Here is a 19901-nt window from a genome sequence, read left to right on the forward strand (position 1 = left end):
AGACAGATCATTCAAACAGAAAATCAATAAGGAAAACTGGCCTTAGATGACATATTAGACCAGATAAACTTAATAGATACACAGAGAACATTCCATCCAAAAGCAGCAGAATACACCTTCTTTTCAAGTGCACATGGAACATTCTCCAGAATAGATCACGTGCTAGACCACAAAACATGTCTCACTAAACTTAAGAAGATTCAAATCATATCAAACAGCTTTTCCGGCCACAATGTCATGAGATCAGAAATCAACAAGAAAAAAAATGCAAAACCACAAACACGTGGAGGCTAAACAATATGCTACTAAAAAACAAATTGATCACTGAGAAAATAAAAGAGGCAACCAAAAAATACCTGGACATAAAAAGGAAAAACAATGATCCAAAATCCATGGAATACCACAAAAGTAACTTTAAGAGGGAAGTTTATAGTGATAAAATCCTACTTCAGGAAACAAGGAAAATCTCAAAAACAATCTAATCTACACATAAAGGAAGTAGAAAAAGAAGAACAAGCATAACTCAAAGTTAGTAGAAAGGAAAAAATTCATAAAGATCAGAGCAGAAATAAATGAAACAAGATAAACAAAATTGGGACAAACCTTTAGCCAGATTCACCAAGAAAAAAAGAGAGAGGGCCTAATTAAATAAAATAAATAGAAATAAAAGAGAAGATACAACCAACACCACAGAAATACAAGAGGTCATAGGAAATTACTATGAACAATTATATGCCCATAAAATGGACAACCTAGAAGAAATCAATAAATTCTCAAAAAGTTCAATCTACCAACTCTGAATAAGGAAGAAATATAAAATATGAACTGACCAATTACCAATAATGAAATTGAATCAGTAATTAAAACAAAAAAACAAATAAAAGTCCAGGATCAGACAGTTTCATAGGTGAAGTTTACAAAACATTTAAAGATGAGTTAACACCTATCCTTCCCAAACTATTCCAAAAAACTGTAGAGGAAGGAACACTTCCAAACTCATTCTATGAGGTCAGTCTTACCCTGACACAAAAACTAGGCAAAGACACCACACACACAAAAAAGGAAACTACAGGACAGAATCACTGATTAAAAATGATGTAAAAATTCTCAACAAAATAATAGCAAACCAAAATCAACAATACAGTAAAAGGATCATATACCATGATCGAGTGGGATTTAATCCATGGATATAAGGATGGCTTAATATCCACAAATCAATCAATGTGATACACCACATTAACAAAATGAAGAATAAAAATCATATGATCATCTCAATAGATGCAAAAAAGCTTTTCACAAAATTCAACATCCATTTGTAAAAATCTCAACAAACTGGGTATAAAGGGAACATACCTCAACATAAAAAAGACCATATACACCCCACAACTGACATCATATTCAATGGTGAAAAGCTAAAAGCATTTACTATAAGATCAGAAATAATACATGGATACCCACTGTTGCCACTATTATTCAACATAGTATTGGAAGTTCTAGCAAGAGCAATTAAACAAGAAAAAGAAGTAAATGTAATCCAAATTATAAAGGAAGAAGTTGCAAATGATATGATACTGTGTATAGAAAATCCTAAAGACACCACCAAAAACTATTATAACTAATATAGGAATTCAGTAAAGTTACAGGATAGAAAATTAATATACAGAAACCTGCTGTTTGTATACACTAACAATAAACAATCAGAAAGAGAAATTAAGAAAACAATCCCATTTACAATTGCATCAAAAAAGAATAAAGTACCTAAAAGTATATCTAACCAAGGTGGTAAAAGAACTGTCCCCTGAAAACTATAAGACTGATGAATGAAATTGAAGATGACACACACAAAAAAAATTGTAAAGATAATACTGTGCTCATAGGTTGGAAGAATTAATATTGTTAAAATGATCAGACTACCAAAGGCAATCTACAAATTCAGTCTTTATCAAAGAATCAATGGCATATTTCATAGAATTAGAACAAGTAATTCTAAAATTTGTATGGAAGCACAAAAGACCCAGAATAGCCAAAAAATCTTGAGAAAGAAGAAGAAAGCTGAGGGTATCATGCTGCCTGATTTCAAACTATATTACAAAGCTGTAATAATCAAAACAGTCTTGTACTGGCACAAAATGACACATATAGATCAATGAAACAGAATAGAGAACCCAAGACCTCACACTTACATGATCAAGTAATCTACAATGAAGGAAGGAAGACTATATAATGGGGAAAAGATAGACTCTTCAATAAATGATGTTGGGAAAATTGAACAGCTAAATACAAAAGAATCAATCTAGATTACTTTCTCACATCATATACAAAAATAAACTCAAAATGATTTAAAGATTCAAATGTAAGACCTGAAACTATAAAACTCCTAGAAGAGAACATAGGCAGTACATTCTTTGACATCAGCCTTAGCAATATTTTTTTGGATGTCTCCTCAGGCAACAGAAATAAAAGCAAAAATAAACAAATGGAACTACCCCAAATTAAAAAACTTTTGTATAGTGAAGGAAACTATCAACAAAGCAAAAAGGAAGCTTACTGATGGGAGAAGATATTTGCAAATATATGTCTGATAAGGGGTTTATATCCAAAACATATAAAGGACTCATACAACTCAATATCGATAAACAAACAACCCAACTAAAAAATAGGCGGGGGACCCAAAAAGGCATTTTTCCAAAGAAGACAAACAGATGTCCAACAAACACATGAAAAGATGCTCAACATCACTTATAATCAGGAAAATGCAAATCAAAACTACAATGAGATACCACCTCACACCTGTCAGAATGGCTATCATCAAAAAGATAACAAATAACAAGTGTTGGCCAGGTTGTGAAGAAAAGGGAATCCACATGAAATGTTGTTGGGAATATAAATTGGTGCAGCTACTATAGAAAACATTATGGAGGGTCCCCCCAAAATTAAAAATATAATTACCATTTGATCCAGTAATTTCACTTCTGGGTATTCACTTGGAGAAAACAAAAACACTAATTCAAAAAGATATATTCACACTAATGTTCATTGCCACATTATTTGCAATAGCTAAGATATGGAAGCAACCTAAGTGTCCATCAACAGATGAATGGATAAAGAAGATCTGGTATGTATATACAATGGAATATTACTCAGCCACAAAAGAGAATGAAATCTTGCCACTTGTCACAACATGAGTGGATCTAGAAGGTTTATGCTAAGTGAAATAAATCAGACAGAGAAAGACAAATACCTCATGGTCTCACTTATATGTGGAGTCTAAAAAGCAAAACAAAGAAAACAAAATAAAAACAGACTTATAGATATAGAGAGCATATGGGTAGTTGCCAGAGGAAGGCAGGGTGGGAGGTAAGGAGAAAAAGAGTTTCAGCAAAAGTGATTAAGAGGTATAAACCTCCAGTTATATAATAAATAAGTCACAGGGATGTGATATACAGCATAAGTAATATGGTCAATAATACTGTAATAACTTTCCATGGGACAAATGGACTAGACTAATCATGGTGATCATTTCATAATGTATACATATATCAAATCATTATACAGTACAACTGAAACTAATTTAATATTGTATGTGAACTATATTTCAATTTAAAAAAAAGAATAAAATACACCATGATCAAGTGGTATTTATTTGAGCAATATAATGTTGGTTCAATATTAGGGAATCCATTCATATAATATACCACATAATAGATTTAAGAAGAAAAAAATCATATACTTGTCTCTATATATGCTGAAAAAGCCTATAACAATATTCAACACTTTTTCAGATTTCTATTCAAAACACAAAATTATAAAACAATAAATAATTTCTTAACATAATAACATATATAGACTTTATTTTTAAGGCCAGCATCTTAATTGAGATGCTAATGGCATTTTGAGTAAGCTTAAGAAAAACACAAGAATGCCCACTGTTTCCACTATTATTTAACATTATAATAGAGTATAACCTAATGCAATTGAACAAGAGAAATCACAAATTATATGAATTTGTAAAGAAGTAAAAATATCTCTAGAAAATACCAGAGAATCAATGAACAATAAAATGAATTTAAATAATGAACTCAATAAGGTATCAAGATATATATAAAAATCAATAGCTTTCATAGACACAAACAATAACTAACTAGATGGCATAATGATAAAGAAAGCCTCATTTGTAGTAGCAACAAAGATGATTAAATACATAGGAATAAACTTGACAAAAATGTGCAAAACCTACGAGAGGAAACACTCCTGAAAGACACAGAACTATGGTTGAACAAAAGGTAAAACATCCCTGTTATTGGATAGGACAAATCAACATCATAAATATGTCAGTTTAACACAATCCCAATAAAAATATCAACCAACTTTTTTATGGAGCTAGACAAGGTGATGCTAAAGTGTATAAGGAAAAACAAACATATAGGAATAGCAGGAGCATACTAAGAAATAAAAACTACAAAGGTGGATTACTGCTGCAAGATATTAAACCATACTATAAGTCTCCATCTCTAAAACAGGGTGGTACTGCCATGAGGATTTTATGTATAGACTAATAGAATAGAATAGAAAGTCCTGAGCTAGATCTAAATAAAGATGGATATAATGAGGGTTGCATCTTAAAACATGGAAACAAAGATGAGCTTCTTAATAAATGTCGCTGGCATAACTGGCAAGCCATGTAGAAAAAAGATAAAGTTAGATCCATATCTCATGCCACACACAAGAATAAACTCCACACTGATCATGAAACTAAATGTAAAAGAAAAATTATATATAAACAAATATATAATAGAAAATAATGTAATAAATTAATGTGGAAAGATATGGTGAATTCCTCTGTAAACTCAGTGTAGGAAAAAGATTTCTAATGATGACTCAAAATCTGGGGGCAAGAAAAGAAAGAATTCATCAATTTGACTATATAAATTTTTTTAATGGCATGGTAAAATAAAGTTAAAGAAAAACTGTCAAATTAGAAGAAAACATTTGCAGCATATATCACAGATAAAAGACTAATATCCATAATACACAAAGACCCATAAAATTTGAGAGGTAAAGGACCAAAACTGTGATAGAAAAATGGGAAAGATATATGAACAGACAATTCACAAAACTGATATAAATGGTCTTAAACATATGAAAAAGTGTCAAATCTTTCATAATTTAAGAAACACAAATTACTCTTGTAATATAATTTCTCACCTACCTGATTGGCTAAAATTGAAAAGTCTCACAACACATTCTGTTGGTGAGGCTGAGGGAACTCTCACACATTTCCATGGGAATGCAAACTGCTACAACTCCTTTGGAAGGGAATTTGACAATATCTAAAAAATGTACATATGCACTGACTTTTTGGATCCAGGAATTCCATTCTAAGATTTCACCTTGAACAGATACCAATAACATTATGAAAGTTCATGTGCACATACATAGCAGCATTGTTTACAATTGCAAAATATGGGAATCAACCAAAATGCTCAAATATAGATGTGTTGAATCACTATGATATATCCATATAATTAAGTACTATGAAATGAAATGAAATGCAATGAAAAAGCATGAAGGACATTTCTATGAGCTGACATGGGATGATTTCTAGGATATGTTGTAAAATAAAGTAAAATACAAAAGAATACTACCTTTCATATGACAAAATGTGGCAAATAAGAAAACACACATGTATCTTCTCATTGTGCAATGAGAAAAACTAGAAGTATAAACCTGGAATGAATGAGATGGGTTACCCCCAGAAGGTGAGTGAGACTAGGATAGAAATGATGAGGATATGGTGGGTGAAGTGTGAGGAGACTGAAATTCTATGAGTGTGCCTTCTTTTAAAATGCCCTCTTGATATAATCATAATTAAAATCAACAAATGTCAGATTCAATTATTTATTTTAATCACAAAATTATTACCTAGCATAATGTTTGCTATTTCTTAGGTTTCAGATTCCTGAACTAATATAGGCATATTTCATTTTATTGTACTTTGCAAATACTTTGCAAATACTGTGTTTCTTTTAAAAATTGAAGATAATGTGGCAACCCTACATCAAGCAAGTCTGTGCCATTTTTACAACAGCATTTGCTCAATTCGTGTTCGTGTAGCTCAATTACCAAAATCACATTTTGGTAATTCTCTCAATATTTCAAAAATTGTCATTATTATTAAATTTGTTATGGCGATCTGTGATCAGTGATCTTTGATGTTACTGTCACAAGCCTCTGAAGGTTCAGGTGATGGTTAGCGTTTTTTAAGCAATAAAGTATTTAATTAAGGTATGTACATTGCTTTTCTAGACATAATACTATTTAATACTTAATAGACTATAATATGCTGTAAACATAACCTATATTTGTACTTGGAAACCAAAAACTTTGTGACTTGTTTAATTGCAATATTCACTTGAGGACCTGGATCCAAAAGATCCAACAGACCATACGGTTTTGGTTGACAACAGACAGATGGCTTTGGAGGTCAAATAAAGTCCATCCATTTGTTTAAAAATTGGCTAAAATATAGGTCACATGTCCAGGATCAGAGCTAATGACAAAGGAAAGCAGATGCTTGATGACGTTACAAGACAAAATATGTTAACTCTGGATCAGATCTTACATGTAATAAAAGGCCATGAAAACCAAACTATTTTTACTATCTTTGATAATATCCTGTTTTAATCTTGTGATTCTATGGAGTTTCATTCTGGGAAATGAAACATTTATTTTTATGTTGCTAGAATTGTGGCATTTACATTTATATTTTATTATCATTTAAATTCTTAATCCAGGAAGCAACCTAAATGCCTATTTACAGACGAATAGATAAAGAAGATGTGGTACATGTATACAGTGGAATATAACTCAGCCATAAAAAAGAAAGAAATTAGGTCATTTGTAGAGACGTGGATGGACCTAGAGACTGTCATACAGAGTGAAGTAAGCCAGAAAGAGAAAAACAAATATCGTATATTAATGCATATATGTGCAATATACAAAAATGGTTCAGATGAACCAGTTTGCAAAGTAGAAATAGAGACACAGATGTAGAGAACAAATGTACGGAAACCAAGGGGGGAAAGTGGCAGCAGGGGGGTGGTGGTGTAATGAATTGGGAGATTGGGATTGACATATATACACTAATATGTATAAAGTGGATAACTAATAAGAACCTGCTGTATAAAAAAATAAATTAAATAAAATTCAAAAAATAAATAAATAAATTCTTAATCCAAATTGTCTATATAATAACAAAATACCTGGTAATTGTTTAAAACTCACAGAAAATAGTTAAAATGAGAATAAGCAGAGGTTGCTGGATCTTATTGCTAATTATATATGCTCTTAGACTTTTAAAAAATACTAATATATACCTAAAACTACTTTCTCCATGCTGAATGGGATAAGAGAAGGTCCAAACCTAGGAAAAATCATAAATTCAAAGAGAAATATGAATGGAAAACAATGGGACCAGAAGAAGTAGTGATAGTATCTTTGCTGTGTTAACACAGAGATTTTTATTTTAAGTGAACATAAATTAAGGAAAATCTATACCAAATCTATGGCAACATATCCAAATCTGAATCACCAGTTCACATGGCTGATTATTTCTGAGATGGACACAGATAATAGATTCATGAGGGGGACTCACATAGGCCAAGCTAGGAGGAAAAGGCCACTAACCTTGCTTTTGCGAGTCTCAGACATAGGCTGACATCATTCATGTCATGTTAAAAATGAATAGCAAATGTTGTAAGGTACCCAGGCAACAGGTTTGTATTTCATGAAAGCACAGACTCAGCCACAGAATATATCTATTGGCCCTCTAGTCTGATAATCTCCTAGGTAAAGCTACCACTCAGATGATCTGTTTTCTGAGGAACTGTGAATGCTGGAGTTCTTTGTCTTACATCCTTAATTCTTCCATCCTTTTTACATAGCTAGAAGGCAATGTAACTCTAAGAATTTTAATGTTTCTTTCCCTCTAGGTTATATTTTTCTTCCTACCATCCAATTACAGGCAATCATCAACTATCTTTCTCTCTTCTTGTAATTTACACCATCTTTGACCTTGTAAATAATGTAATACTGTAAAATAGAGCCTCTAGCAACCCAGAAAACAGCCACCAAGGAAGTTAATGTATACCTAAGCCAGTTTAAAATGGCTATCAAGTAGGCAACCCATGTCTAATAGTCAGTACTTGTCTACATTTATTTTATTTTCGCTTCTGAGTTATCTAATTTTGACAACTGATTAGAAACAGTAAATTACATGGTCTGATATATTTAATCTTCTAAATTTATTTATTTATTTATTTTTTGGCTGTGTTGGGTCTTTGTTGCTGTGTGAGGGCTTTCTCTAGTTGCAGCGAGTGGGGGCTACTCTTCATTGCAGTGCCTGAGCTTCTCATTGCGGCAGTTTCTCTTGTTGCAGAGCATGGGCTGTAGGCATGTGGGCTACAGTAGTTGTGGCATGTGGGCTCAGTAGTTGTGGCTCATGGGCTCTAGAGTGCAGGCTCAGTAGTTGAGTCACATGGGCTTAGTTGCTCTGTGGCATGTGGGATCTTCCCAGGCAAGGGCTCGAACCTGTGACCCCTGCATTGGCAGGTGGATTCTTAACCACTACATGACCAGGGAAGCCCCCATAGTCTGATATTTTGAAGAAACAGATAGACTAGAGCAGATCTGGCAACAACAAACATGCTTGATGCTGAAAGGGGCAAAGACTGGTACAGATCTGAATACCAAACCCTCACACCAGCAAGTCTATGGCACAAACTAAATACCATTTTTTAACTGATGTATACAGTAAAATCATAAGATCTGAAAATTGGGAAGGATCCTAGCAATCTAGTCATATCTCCTTCCCATTGTAGGAATTTCTCCTACATTATCCTACGGTGATGATCTGATCACTGTGTGAATACAAGGACTACATCATTGCCTTACAAGGAAGCCCATTCCTTTTTAAAAAAACATTTTTTAGAAAGCTCATTCTTGAAAAGTCAAGAACTCCTTCCCTGTAACTTCTATTTATTGATTTTAATTCATTTATTCAACCGGCACTTATAAAGTAATTACTCTGTTTAATAGACACTATTTTCATAAAGATAAAACACATCTGCCCTTTATCCATGTAGAGAGACAAACCCATGAACAAGAATAAAAATAAAGCAACAGAGTAAGTGGCCAAGACAGGGGAGTAGGGAGACCCTGAGCTCACCTCCTCCCACAGGCACATCCAAAATTACAACTATATACAGAGAAACTGTTGATGAGAAAGACTGGAAGACTAGCAGAAAAGATCTTCTACAATTAAAAATATAATGAAGGAACCACAATGAGATGAGTAGATGGGTGGAAACACAGTATAGTTGAGACTCACACCCCTAGTAGGTGACCCACAAACAGGAGGATAATTACAATTGCAGAGGTTCTCCATAAGGAGTGAGGGGTCTCAGCCCCACATCATGTTCCCTAGCCTAGAGGTCCTGCAGTGGAAAGAAGAGCACCCAGAATGTTTGGCTTTGAAGGCCATGGGGGCTTATTTTGGGGAGAGCCAGAGGACTGTGGAAATATAAACTCCACTCTTAAAAAGCACACACAAAATCTCACACACTCTGGAACCTAGGGCAGAAGCAGTTATTTGAAAGAAGCCTGGGTTAGACACATTTGCTTACCCTGGAGAGCCTCCTGTAGAGGCAGGAGGTAACTGGGACTCATCCTGGAGACATAGACACTGGTTGCAGTCACTTTAGGGAGCTCATTCTGCCATGAGGACACTGGTGCTGGCAAAGGACATTTTGGATTCCTCCATCTAGCTTATTAGCACTGGGACCCAGGCCCACCCACCAGCCTGCAGGCACCAGTACTAAGATGCCTGAGGCCAAGCAGCTAATCAGGCAGGGACACAGCCCCAACCACCAGCAGCACTGCTGCATTAAGACTCTCTGAGCCCATAGCCACCGTTGGACAGGTCCTACCCACCAGACGGCTGACACACCAGTGCAACCATACTAGCCTGAGGCCACACCCCCCATGCCTCGCAGCCAGAAATAGGGACCCAGCGCCACCCACTAGTAGACCAAGATCAACTCTGAAAAACTCAGGGTCCTGAAGCCAGAGACCCTGGGACACATCTCTGCCCACCAGTGGGCAGGAACCAGCCCTAGGACCCACTGAGCTCTGGCACCACCCATTAGTGGGCCAGTACACCAATGCCAGATACCCAGGGCCCTGCAGCCAGGGACTCTGGGACCAAGCTCCACCCACCAGTGGGCCCACACTAGCAAACCACCAGTGGGTGGACACCAGCCCAAGGACAACTGTGACCCTGCATCTTGTGATGTCATGATGCAGCTCACCCACCAGCAGACCAATGCCAGCACCGAGACACCTTGGGCACCTCAGCCAGCCACCCCAGGAACCTGCCCCACCCACCAGAAGGTTGACACCAGTTTTGGACCCCCCAGAACCCCAGCCAACTGTGTCAGGAGCAGGTCCTGTCCAGCAGTGAGAAAACTCCAGCTCTGGGACCCTTAGGGCCCTGTAGCCAGAGACCCCAGGACCTGGCTTCACCCACCAATGAACTAGCACTAGCCACTGGACCCCCAGGGACCAGGCCCCACCTACCAGCAGGCTGACACTAGCTTTGGGAAACACCAGACACTGCATCCAGCCACATCAGGAACTGACCCCACCCACTAGCAGGGCAACACTATATCCAAGATTATTGGGCCCACAACCACCCACCCCGGAACCCAGCTCCACATACCAGTAGGCCTGCACTAGCCCTCGAACCACCTAGGGCTTTGCAAACAGCCACATCATTACCAGGCCCTGCCCACCTGCAGAAGGCAGCTTTCCCAAAAGGCAGGGCCTAGCAACCAAACTGGACAGACCACCTACAGTAGTCAGCCTGCAAAAACAGAAGGATGCATACAGCCCAATAGGGGGCACACCTAACAATATATAGAACTGGTGATCAGAGAGTAGTGTGCTGCTGGGACAGATAGGACATCTTCTACAAAAAGCAACTTCTCCAAGGTCAGGAAACATAGCCAACCTACCAAATACATAGAAATAAAAATAACAAATTAGGCAAATAGAGGTAACAGAGGAATATATTCCAAATGAAAGAACAATAGAAAAAACAACAAAGTGAAGTGGAGATATGCAACCTCCCCAATAAAGCTTAAAGGTAATGATCATAAAGATTCTCAGACAACTCAAGAGAAGATTGGATGAACAGAGTAAGAAGGTAGAAGATTTTTAGCAAAGAGTTAGAAAATATAAAGAAGAGCCAAACAGAGATGAAGAATACAGTAACTGAAATAAAAAAAAAACACACTAGAAGGAATCAACAGTAATTAGAAGAATGGATTCGGTAGCTGGATGACAGAGTAGTGAGATTCACTGAAACTGAGCAGAAAAAAGAATAAAAAGAAATGAGGACAGTTAAAGAGACCTCTGCGACAACATCAAGCATACTAACATTCACATTTTAAGGGTCCCAGAAGAAGAGAGAAAGGGGCAGAGAACTTATTTGAAGAAATAAGGGCTGAAAATATCCCTAACCTGGAAAAGGAAACAGACATCCAGGTCCAGGAAACACAGAGAGTTCCAAACAAGATGAACCAAAATAGGTTCACACAAAGGCACATTAAAATAACAATGTCAAAAATTAAACATAAAGAGAAAATATTAAAATAAGCAAGGGAAAGGAAACTAGTTACGTAAAAGAGACTTCCCATAAGGCTATCAGCTGACTTTTTGGAAGAAACTATACAAACCACAGGGAGTGGCATGATAAATTAAAGTGATGAAGGAGAAAACCCTACAACCAAGAATACTCTACCCGGCAAGACTGTCATTCAGATTTGATGAAGAGATGAAAAGTTTTAAAGACAGGCAAAAACTGAAAGAGTTAAACACCACCAAAATAGCTTTACAAGAAATGTTAAAGGGACTTCCCCAAGTGAAAAAGACAACTAGATATATAAAAATTGAGACAGAAAAAAATCTCATTGGTAAAGGAAAATACATAATGAAGGTAGTAAATCAACCACATATAAATCTAGTTGGGAGGTTTAAAGACCAAAGTAGTAAAATCATCTAAACCACCATAAGTAGTTAAGGGATATTTTTTAAAAGTTGTAAAATATGAAACATTAAATGTGGGGTGGGAGAGGCAGGACTGTTAGAATGCATTTGAACTTAAGAAATGAACAACCCCAAATAATCACATATACATATAGAGATTTCTATACATAAACCTCATAGTAACCACAAACCAAAAACCTATAATAGATACACACTCAATAGAAGAGAAAGGAATCCAAAGATAACACTAATGATAGTTATCAGATCACAAAGGAAGAGAACAAAAGAAGAATAAAGGAGCAAAAAACAACCACAAAATGATCAGAAAACAATTAACAAAATGGCACTAAGTAGATAAATATTAATAATTACTTTGAAAGTTAATGGACTGAATGCTCCAATCAAAAATCCACTCCACATAGAGTCACTGAATGGATAAAAAAAACAAGACCCATATATATGCTGTCTACAAAAGACTCACTTCAGAAATAAAGACACCTGCAAACTGAAAGTGAGGTGCTGGGAAAAGTTATTCCATGAAAATGAAAAGAAAGATGAGGTATCAGTATTTATATGAGGCAAAATAGACTTTAAAACAAAGACTGTAATAAGAGACAAAAAAGAACATTACATAATGATAAAAGGATCAATCCACAAAGATATAACAATTGTAAATATATATGTACTCAACATAGGAACAACTAAATACATAGAGCCAATATTAACAGACATAAAGAAAGAAATTGACAATAACACAATAATAGTGGGAGACTTTAACATACCATTTAAATCAATGAATAGATCATCCAGACAGAAAATCAAAGAGTGGCCTTAAATGATGCATTATACCAAATGGACTTACTAGTCATATATAGAACATTCTATCCAAAAGCTGATGAATATACATTCTTTTCAAGTGTACATTGAACTATATTCAGGATAGATCCCGTGCTAGACCACAAAGCAAGTTTCTGTAAATTTAAGAAAACAGAAATCATCTTAAGCATCATTTCCGACCACAACACTTTGAGACTAGAAATTAATTACAAGAAAAAAAACTGCAAAAACACAAACTCATGGAAGCTAAACAGTATGCTACTAAACAAAATTTTTAAATCAAATAGGAAAAAATCAAAATTGAAATAAAAAAATATCAGAAGATTAATGGAAATGAAAAGACAAGGATGCAAAATTCTATGGGAAGCAGAAAAGGCAGTGCTAAGGGGGACTTTAGAGTGATACAAGCTTACCTCTGGAAACAAGAAAAATCTCAAATAAACAACCTAACCTGATACCTAAAGGAACCAGAAAAAGAAGAACAAACAAAACACAAAGTCATCAGAAGGAAAAACATTATAAAGATCAGAGAGGGTATAAATTAAATGGAGACTAAAAATAAATAAATAAATAAAAAGGTCAATGAAACCAAAAGCTTGTTCTTTGAAAAGATAAAGGATCATAAAAGATTACTAAGAAAAACTATATGCCAATAAAATGGACAACCAAGAAGAAATGGACAAATTCGTAGAAATGTACACTTTCCCGAGATTGTACCAAGAAGAAATAGAAAATACAAATAGATCAAATACCAGTAATGAAATTGAATCCATTAAAACAAACAAACAAACTACCAACAAACAAAAGTCCAGGACCAAACAGCTTCACAGGTGAATTCTAGCAAACATTTAGAGAAGAGTTAACATTTATCCTTCTCAAACTACCCCAAAAAATTGCAGAGGAAATAATGCTTTCAAATTCATTGCAATCTGTATCAAAATCCCAATGGCATGCATTTTTCACAGAACTAGAGCAAATGATCCTAAAATTTATATGGAACCACAAAAGGCCTCTAATAGCCAAAGCAATCTTGAGAAAAAAGAACAAAGTTGGAGGTATCACACTCCCAATTTCAAACTATACTACGAAGCTACAGTAATCAAAACAGTATGTTGCTGGCACAAAAACAGACACATAGATTAATGGAACAGAATAGAGAACCCAGAAATGAACCCACACTTATATGGCTAATTAACCTACAACAAAGGAAGCAGGAATATACAATGGGGAAAAGACAGCCTCTTCAATAATTGTGGTTGGGAAAACTGGACAGCTACAAGCAAAAGAATCAAACTGGACTACTCTCTCACACTATGCACAAAAATTAACTCAAAATAGATTAAAGACTTAAATGTAAGACCTGAAACCATAAAACTCTAGAAACAGGCATTATGTTCTTTGGTTCTGTTTTTTTTTTTAATTAAAAAAAAATTCAGGTAGTATGCTCTTTGACATTGGCCTTAGTAATACTTTTATTGGATATGTTTCCTCAGATAAGGGAAACAAAAGCAAAAACAAACAAGTGGGATTCATCGAACTAAAAAGTTTTGTACAGCGAAGGAATCTATGAACAAAACAAAAGGGTCACCTACTGAATGGGAGAAGATATTGCAAACAGTATATCTGATAATGGTTTAATATCCAAAAAAATATTAAAAACTCCTAGAACTCAACATCAAAAAACATACAACCCAACTAAAAAATGGGAGAGGATCTGAACAGACATTTTTTCCAAAGAAGACATACATTTGGTCAAAAGGCACGTGAAAAGATGCTCAACATCATTAATCATAAGGGAAATGCAAATCAAAACCACAATGAAATATCACCTCACACCTGTCAGAATGGTTATTATCAAAAAGACAACAAATAACCAGTGCTGGTGAGGATGTAGAGAAAAGGGAACCCTGGTGCACTATTTGTGGGAATGTAAATAAGTGCAGCCACTATGGAATACATTAGGGAGAGTCCTCAAAAAATTACAAATAGAAATACAATATTATCCAGCACTTCTACTCCTGGGTATTTATTCAAAGAAAATGAAAACACTAATTAGAAAAGATATATGCACCCCTATGTTTATTGCAGCATTATTTATAATAGCCAAGATATGGAAGCAACCTAAATGCCCATCAGTAGAAGAATGAATAAAGAAGACGTGGTCTATGTATACAATGGAATATTACTCAACCATATAAATAATGAAATCTTGCCATTTGCGACAACATGGATGGACCTAGAGGGTATTATGCTCAGTAAAATAAGTCAGACAAGGAAAGACAAATACTGTATGATTTATATATGGAATCTAAAAAACAAAACAATAAATAAACATAACAAAACAGAAGTAGAAATATAGAGAGAACAAATAGATGGTTGCCAGAGGGAGGTGGGTGGGGAAAGGAAAGAAATAGTTGAAAGAAAATAGAAGTACAAACTTCCAGTTGCAAAACAAATGAGTCACAGGTATGAAATACACAGTGTGGGGAATATAGTCAATAATTATGTAATATCTTTGTATGGTGACAGATCTTAACTAGACTTATTATGGTGATTATTTTGAAATATATAGCAATATCGAATCACTATATTATGTAACTATAAGATAAATACAATGTGATAAATGTAATTAATACTGCTGTATGTTATACATGGAAGTTGTTAAGAGGGTAAATCCTAAGTGTTCTCAGTACAAGAAAAAATACTTTTTTTTCTATTTCTTTAATTTTGTATCTATATGAGATGATGGATGTTCATTAAACTTAAATTCCATGATGTATGCATGTCAAATCATTATGCTGTACACCTTAAGCTTATATAGTGCTGTATGTCAATTATCTCAATAAAACTGGAAGAAAAATTCAATTGACAAGAAAAGATGACTTTAATAAATAAAACACCAATTGCCTTTTCTTTGCTACTGTCTCCCTTTCTTTATTCCCAAGTTTCAGTATACTTACCTGAATCACACCTCCCAAGAAGGAAACAGCTGCAGCAACACCAATCCTTTGCATCTCAAAGTCAGATAAGCCCAGCACACTTGTGTTACTCTGTGTGGTAAGGTTCTGACTGTTCAGAGGGACAAGCCGTTCCACTGCATTAGCTGATATTAAGGATGTCAAGGCAAAGGTGCCTAAAGCGGGTGGGGGGGATCTTCTGTTAGTAACAGACTCAATAAACATTATTGGATTCCACCATTAAAGTTGAATCCATGTTGTAAAACCAAAACAGATCTATTAGAAGCACTCTCCTCTGCACCCCCACTATTCCACCCTTACTCCATGGAATAAACAGAAACTCACCTTTTTACATACAAATTTCTTCCACATACAGCCATGCCATCTACTTGCTATTCCCTCCTAGGCCATACATTTTCCTACCTCTCTGCAGACCTACATAGAGAATGTCCTCAAAACAGGGATTAAGATCATGGTGTGGATTTGAATCCAGCTCCTCCATTTATCACTATCACGATTTAGAGCACATTACTTTGAGTCTAAATCACCTCATCCATAAAATGCAGGTAATAATGCCTATGTTTTAGAGTTTGAGGAGAATATAAATGAGATGATAAATATGAAGACCTCAATAGGCTCAGTGGAAAATATGACTCTTTGCTGAATCTGGGGCTCATTGACTGAAATTCTTGCTCCTCCAATCTACTTATGAAAACATCCTTGTCTTTCCTGGTCTGGATCAAATTCCATATTCAACATAGATCCATCCCAGATTCCCCAGTCCAGGTTAAATATTTCTATTCCCTGTGCTCTCATAACAGAGTACACCTTTATTATAGTATAACAGCATGCTGTGGCCCATAAAATGATGAAACATACCATTTCTGTCTACTGTAACTAGATAAGTTTCAAAGGTATATCCCAGGAATTGTCCTGGCCTCACACAAATGCAGGACCATTTTCAGTGTGTTCCCCTCTTCCTGCCAAGAGTTCTGATGCTCTTATCTTGGCACAGCATGTCTGAGAATGTAGCCACACCAGCAGGGAAATGCCATTTCCCAAAGAGAGGGTTCAGCAATTTTGGATTAAAAAAACAAATTGCAGCATGGTAAAAACATTCCCCCAACCCTTTACCTAAAGACCTTACTTTGCCCCAGGTCATAAATGACACTGTGTGAAAAAGGGCCTGTCACAAGATATAGACATCTCAACAAATGGTATGCAGCCTCATAGGGCAAGAGAGCCAAGTCAGACAGAAACAAAGTCTCAATGGAAAGCTGACACAGAAAATCCTTTGGTTTTAAAGGATAAGTGAGGCAGTATGTGCTGTGATTCAGAATAGTATGGTGATTGTAGCCTCCAATAAACCTCACCTTAAATCTCAGTACCGCCATCTCAATATCTTTATCTAAAGACAGAAAGCATTCCTCACCCAATGGGGTTGTGATGAGACTTAAATGAAATAATGTACTATACCACATATCTCAATATATTGCATGTAGCTGACACCTAAAAAAAGTAATTTTTAATAAGATTAAAACCAGAATGCTCTGTTATAGTCTGTTATTCGATGTTCACTGTTCCGTTGAATTGATGGTATATAAATACATAGAGCAAATTGCATAAATTTCTCTTAGAGAGCTAAGTCATTCTCAATAAATCATCAATAAATATCAACTGTCATGATCACTGTTCTCATCATAAAGTACTAAATTAAGAACACATCAAGGACCAAATATATATAATGATTAGAGACAAGATTCTGACATCAAGGGTTGGCAATGCCAAATAAGGAATATTTGCCATAGGATCTGCCCTTGCCTTATTTTTTCAAGGTATGCTACAACAGAATTTCTCAAAGTCTTATATTCCTGAAAGTAAAGAAGTGTGTATTTTGGCCTTTAAATCTAGAACATAGAGCAAAATGATTTGTACAAAAGCCACTGAACAAATGACTAGAGAACTGAGAACAAAAATGATCTAGAGTTAATTTTTGAGTAGGCCTAGCTTTCCTAAGATTTGAAAGAAGATAAGAAGGAATTGAATGGTAAGAGAGAACAGCCATCAAAAATGTTTTGTTGAGAAAAGAAAAGTGAGTCTCACCTGTGTGTGAGTCACATCCCAAGAACTTCTCTAGAGAGAGTCATTGCCAGAAATGGCTATGGGGTTACTTACTGTGTCAACATGGTTATGGGAGTATTGCCTCTTTTCAAAGGATGACACTTTGCTGTTTCTGAGATAGTTGAGAACAATCAAGGATGTTGAGGCTGCTGGTGACTATATGATGATGTTGTGAATGACATTTTACCTTCTCTATCTTATTGGTCTTGCTTTGTCTTTATCTCCTCCCTATTACTCCTCTGCTCTTTCCTTCAATTTCTCAATGTTTCATTCTGGTTAGGCTTTAAACCTACTAGTGGTACCCTTAAATACCACTAAACCCATCTAGTAGCTTAAGAGTGGGTGGCAAGACCTAATAGGAGGTGAATTGGGGCCTCAGAATTGGACAGGGCTAAGTTCAAATTCCTGGTCAAAGTACCTAACCTCTCTCAGCTTGCTTATTTGTAAGATGATGATAAAATATCTAGCTACAAAATCTGGGTAGAGATTAAGTGATATTTCATATATAAAAACATCTGTCACAATTCCTACCACATTTGGTAAATAATTGTTTGCTTATTTTCTTTTCTTCTACAGAGAATTCTATTGTCTCCCTAATCTTTTCTCTAAATTAATGAACATATTTTTCTCTTTAAAATTTTTTTCTCTAATTTAGAAGATAATTATATGCTACAAATTGTCACATATGGGTTATCTTCAACAATTTTGTTTCCACTGGACTGATACCCAAGTTTCTGTTCTTTTCCTTTTTAGTCTAAGATATGTTCTTTGCAAGTCACAAGAAGCAATCAATGATTTATTCCTTTTTAAAATATATATGTATTTTAAATTAAAATAAGAAAATTTTGCTGTTAAAAATACAGCACATTTGGTGTCTTTATATTCTAGCTTTTGAATTATTTGCTTTTAAAGATACCTCAAGCATTATTTATTATTGCATTTAGTAATTCATTATTGCATTCTGATTACCTGAGTTGGAGGGAAAATCCCAGAAAATGTGATTTTTCTTTATGAAAGCAACATCAATCTCTTAATAGTAAAATGGAAGTAGGCATTCCCACACACACATATATATATATATATATATATATATATATATATATACACCAAAATAAAGTACAATAATATTATTTAAAAGAAAAATATGTTCTCTATACTAAATGTTTGCAGAAAATTTAGGTTGGTTTCTATAATTAAGATCATAGGAAGTTCAAAAATAATTAGTTTGTATATTTCTCCTGATATATATATTATATTTAATATTATTAAATTTGTTAAATACAGAGCCTTATACAAGTGGTAATGTGTATATATAGAAATATAATACCATGAGGAAAAAGGATCATTTCTTCTTTACTGAGTCTAAAGAATTCTAAATCTGTTGGGATAAAAAGAGAAATGAGGAGATCCAGCTGGCTCTGTCTTTTGGAGAAGTGCTTATGCAGAAATAAAATGCCTTAAGCATTTATTGTGCTATACAGTATCTATAATAAAGCCTGTAAATTATATGTATTTTGAAATGTATATTATTTACCTAGTAGACTACGAGATTCCTATAGCTGTTAATAATATTTGTTAAATCCAAAGTTTTATATAAATGGCAATTTCAAAACCATGTCACCAGTAAAATGTTTATGATTCCTTAGGAAATAAAGTGGTTTATGTAAATACATACTTAGGTATATCAAGTTAAGTATTTTTGACTTCTTAAAGTAATTATGGTCTATTGGGAATTTTTTTTTTACCTTTTCTTTTATCCTTTGTTTAACAGAGGAGATGTTTTGAGTTCAGCTCTAAAAATAATCTGCTTTCTCTTGCTAGTGACATATTTAAATGTTTTGAAGAATGAAAATAAATTTCCTAGGAAATTAGGGAGCAGGA

The 19901-nt window shown here is 34.8% G+C and overlaps 1 protein-coding gene across 2 annotated transcripts in view; it reads right to left on the reverse strand.

Moving 5' to 3' along the window:
• SLC26A7 (solute carrier family 26 member 7) overlaps positions 1–19901 on the reverse strand; it is a 190425-nt gene that overhangs the window by 128314 nt on the left and 42210 nt on the right. The window contains exon 3 of one of the 2 annotated variants that reach the window (XM_029222430.1): positions 15903–16075. The exons of the other annotated variant lie outside the window; for it this stretch is intronic. Coding sequence (XP_029078263.1) covers positions 15903–16075 — 173 coding nt within the window. The remainder of the gene's footprint in view (positions 1–15902; positions 16076–19901) is intronic. 2 annotated transcript variants of the gene reach the window in all.

This window comes from Monodon monoceros, unplaced genomic scaffold, assembly GCF_005190385.1.
Source record: "Monodon monoceros isolate NGI ecotype Baffin Bay Population unplaced genomic scaffold, NGI_Narwhal_1 Super_Scaffold_14, whole genome shotgun sequence".
Classification (NCBI taxonomy): Eukaryota; Metazoa; Chordata; class Mammalia; order Artiodactyla; family Monodontidae; genus Monodon; species Monodon monoceros.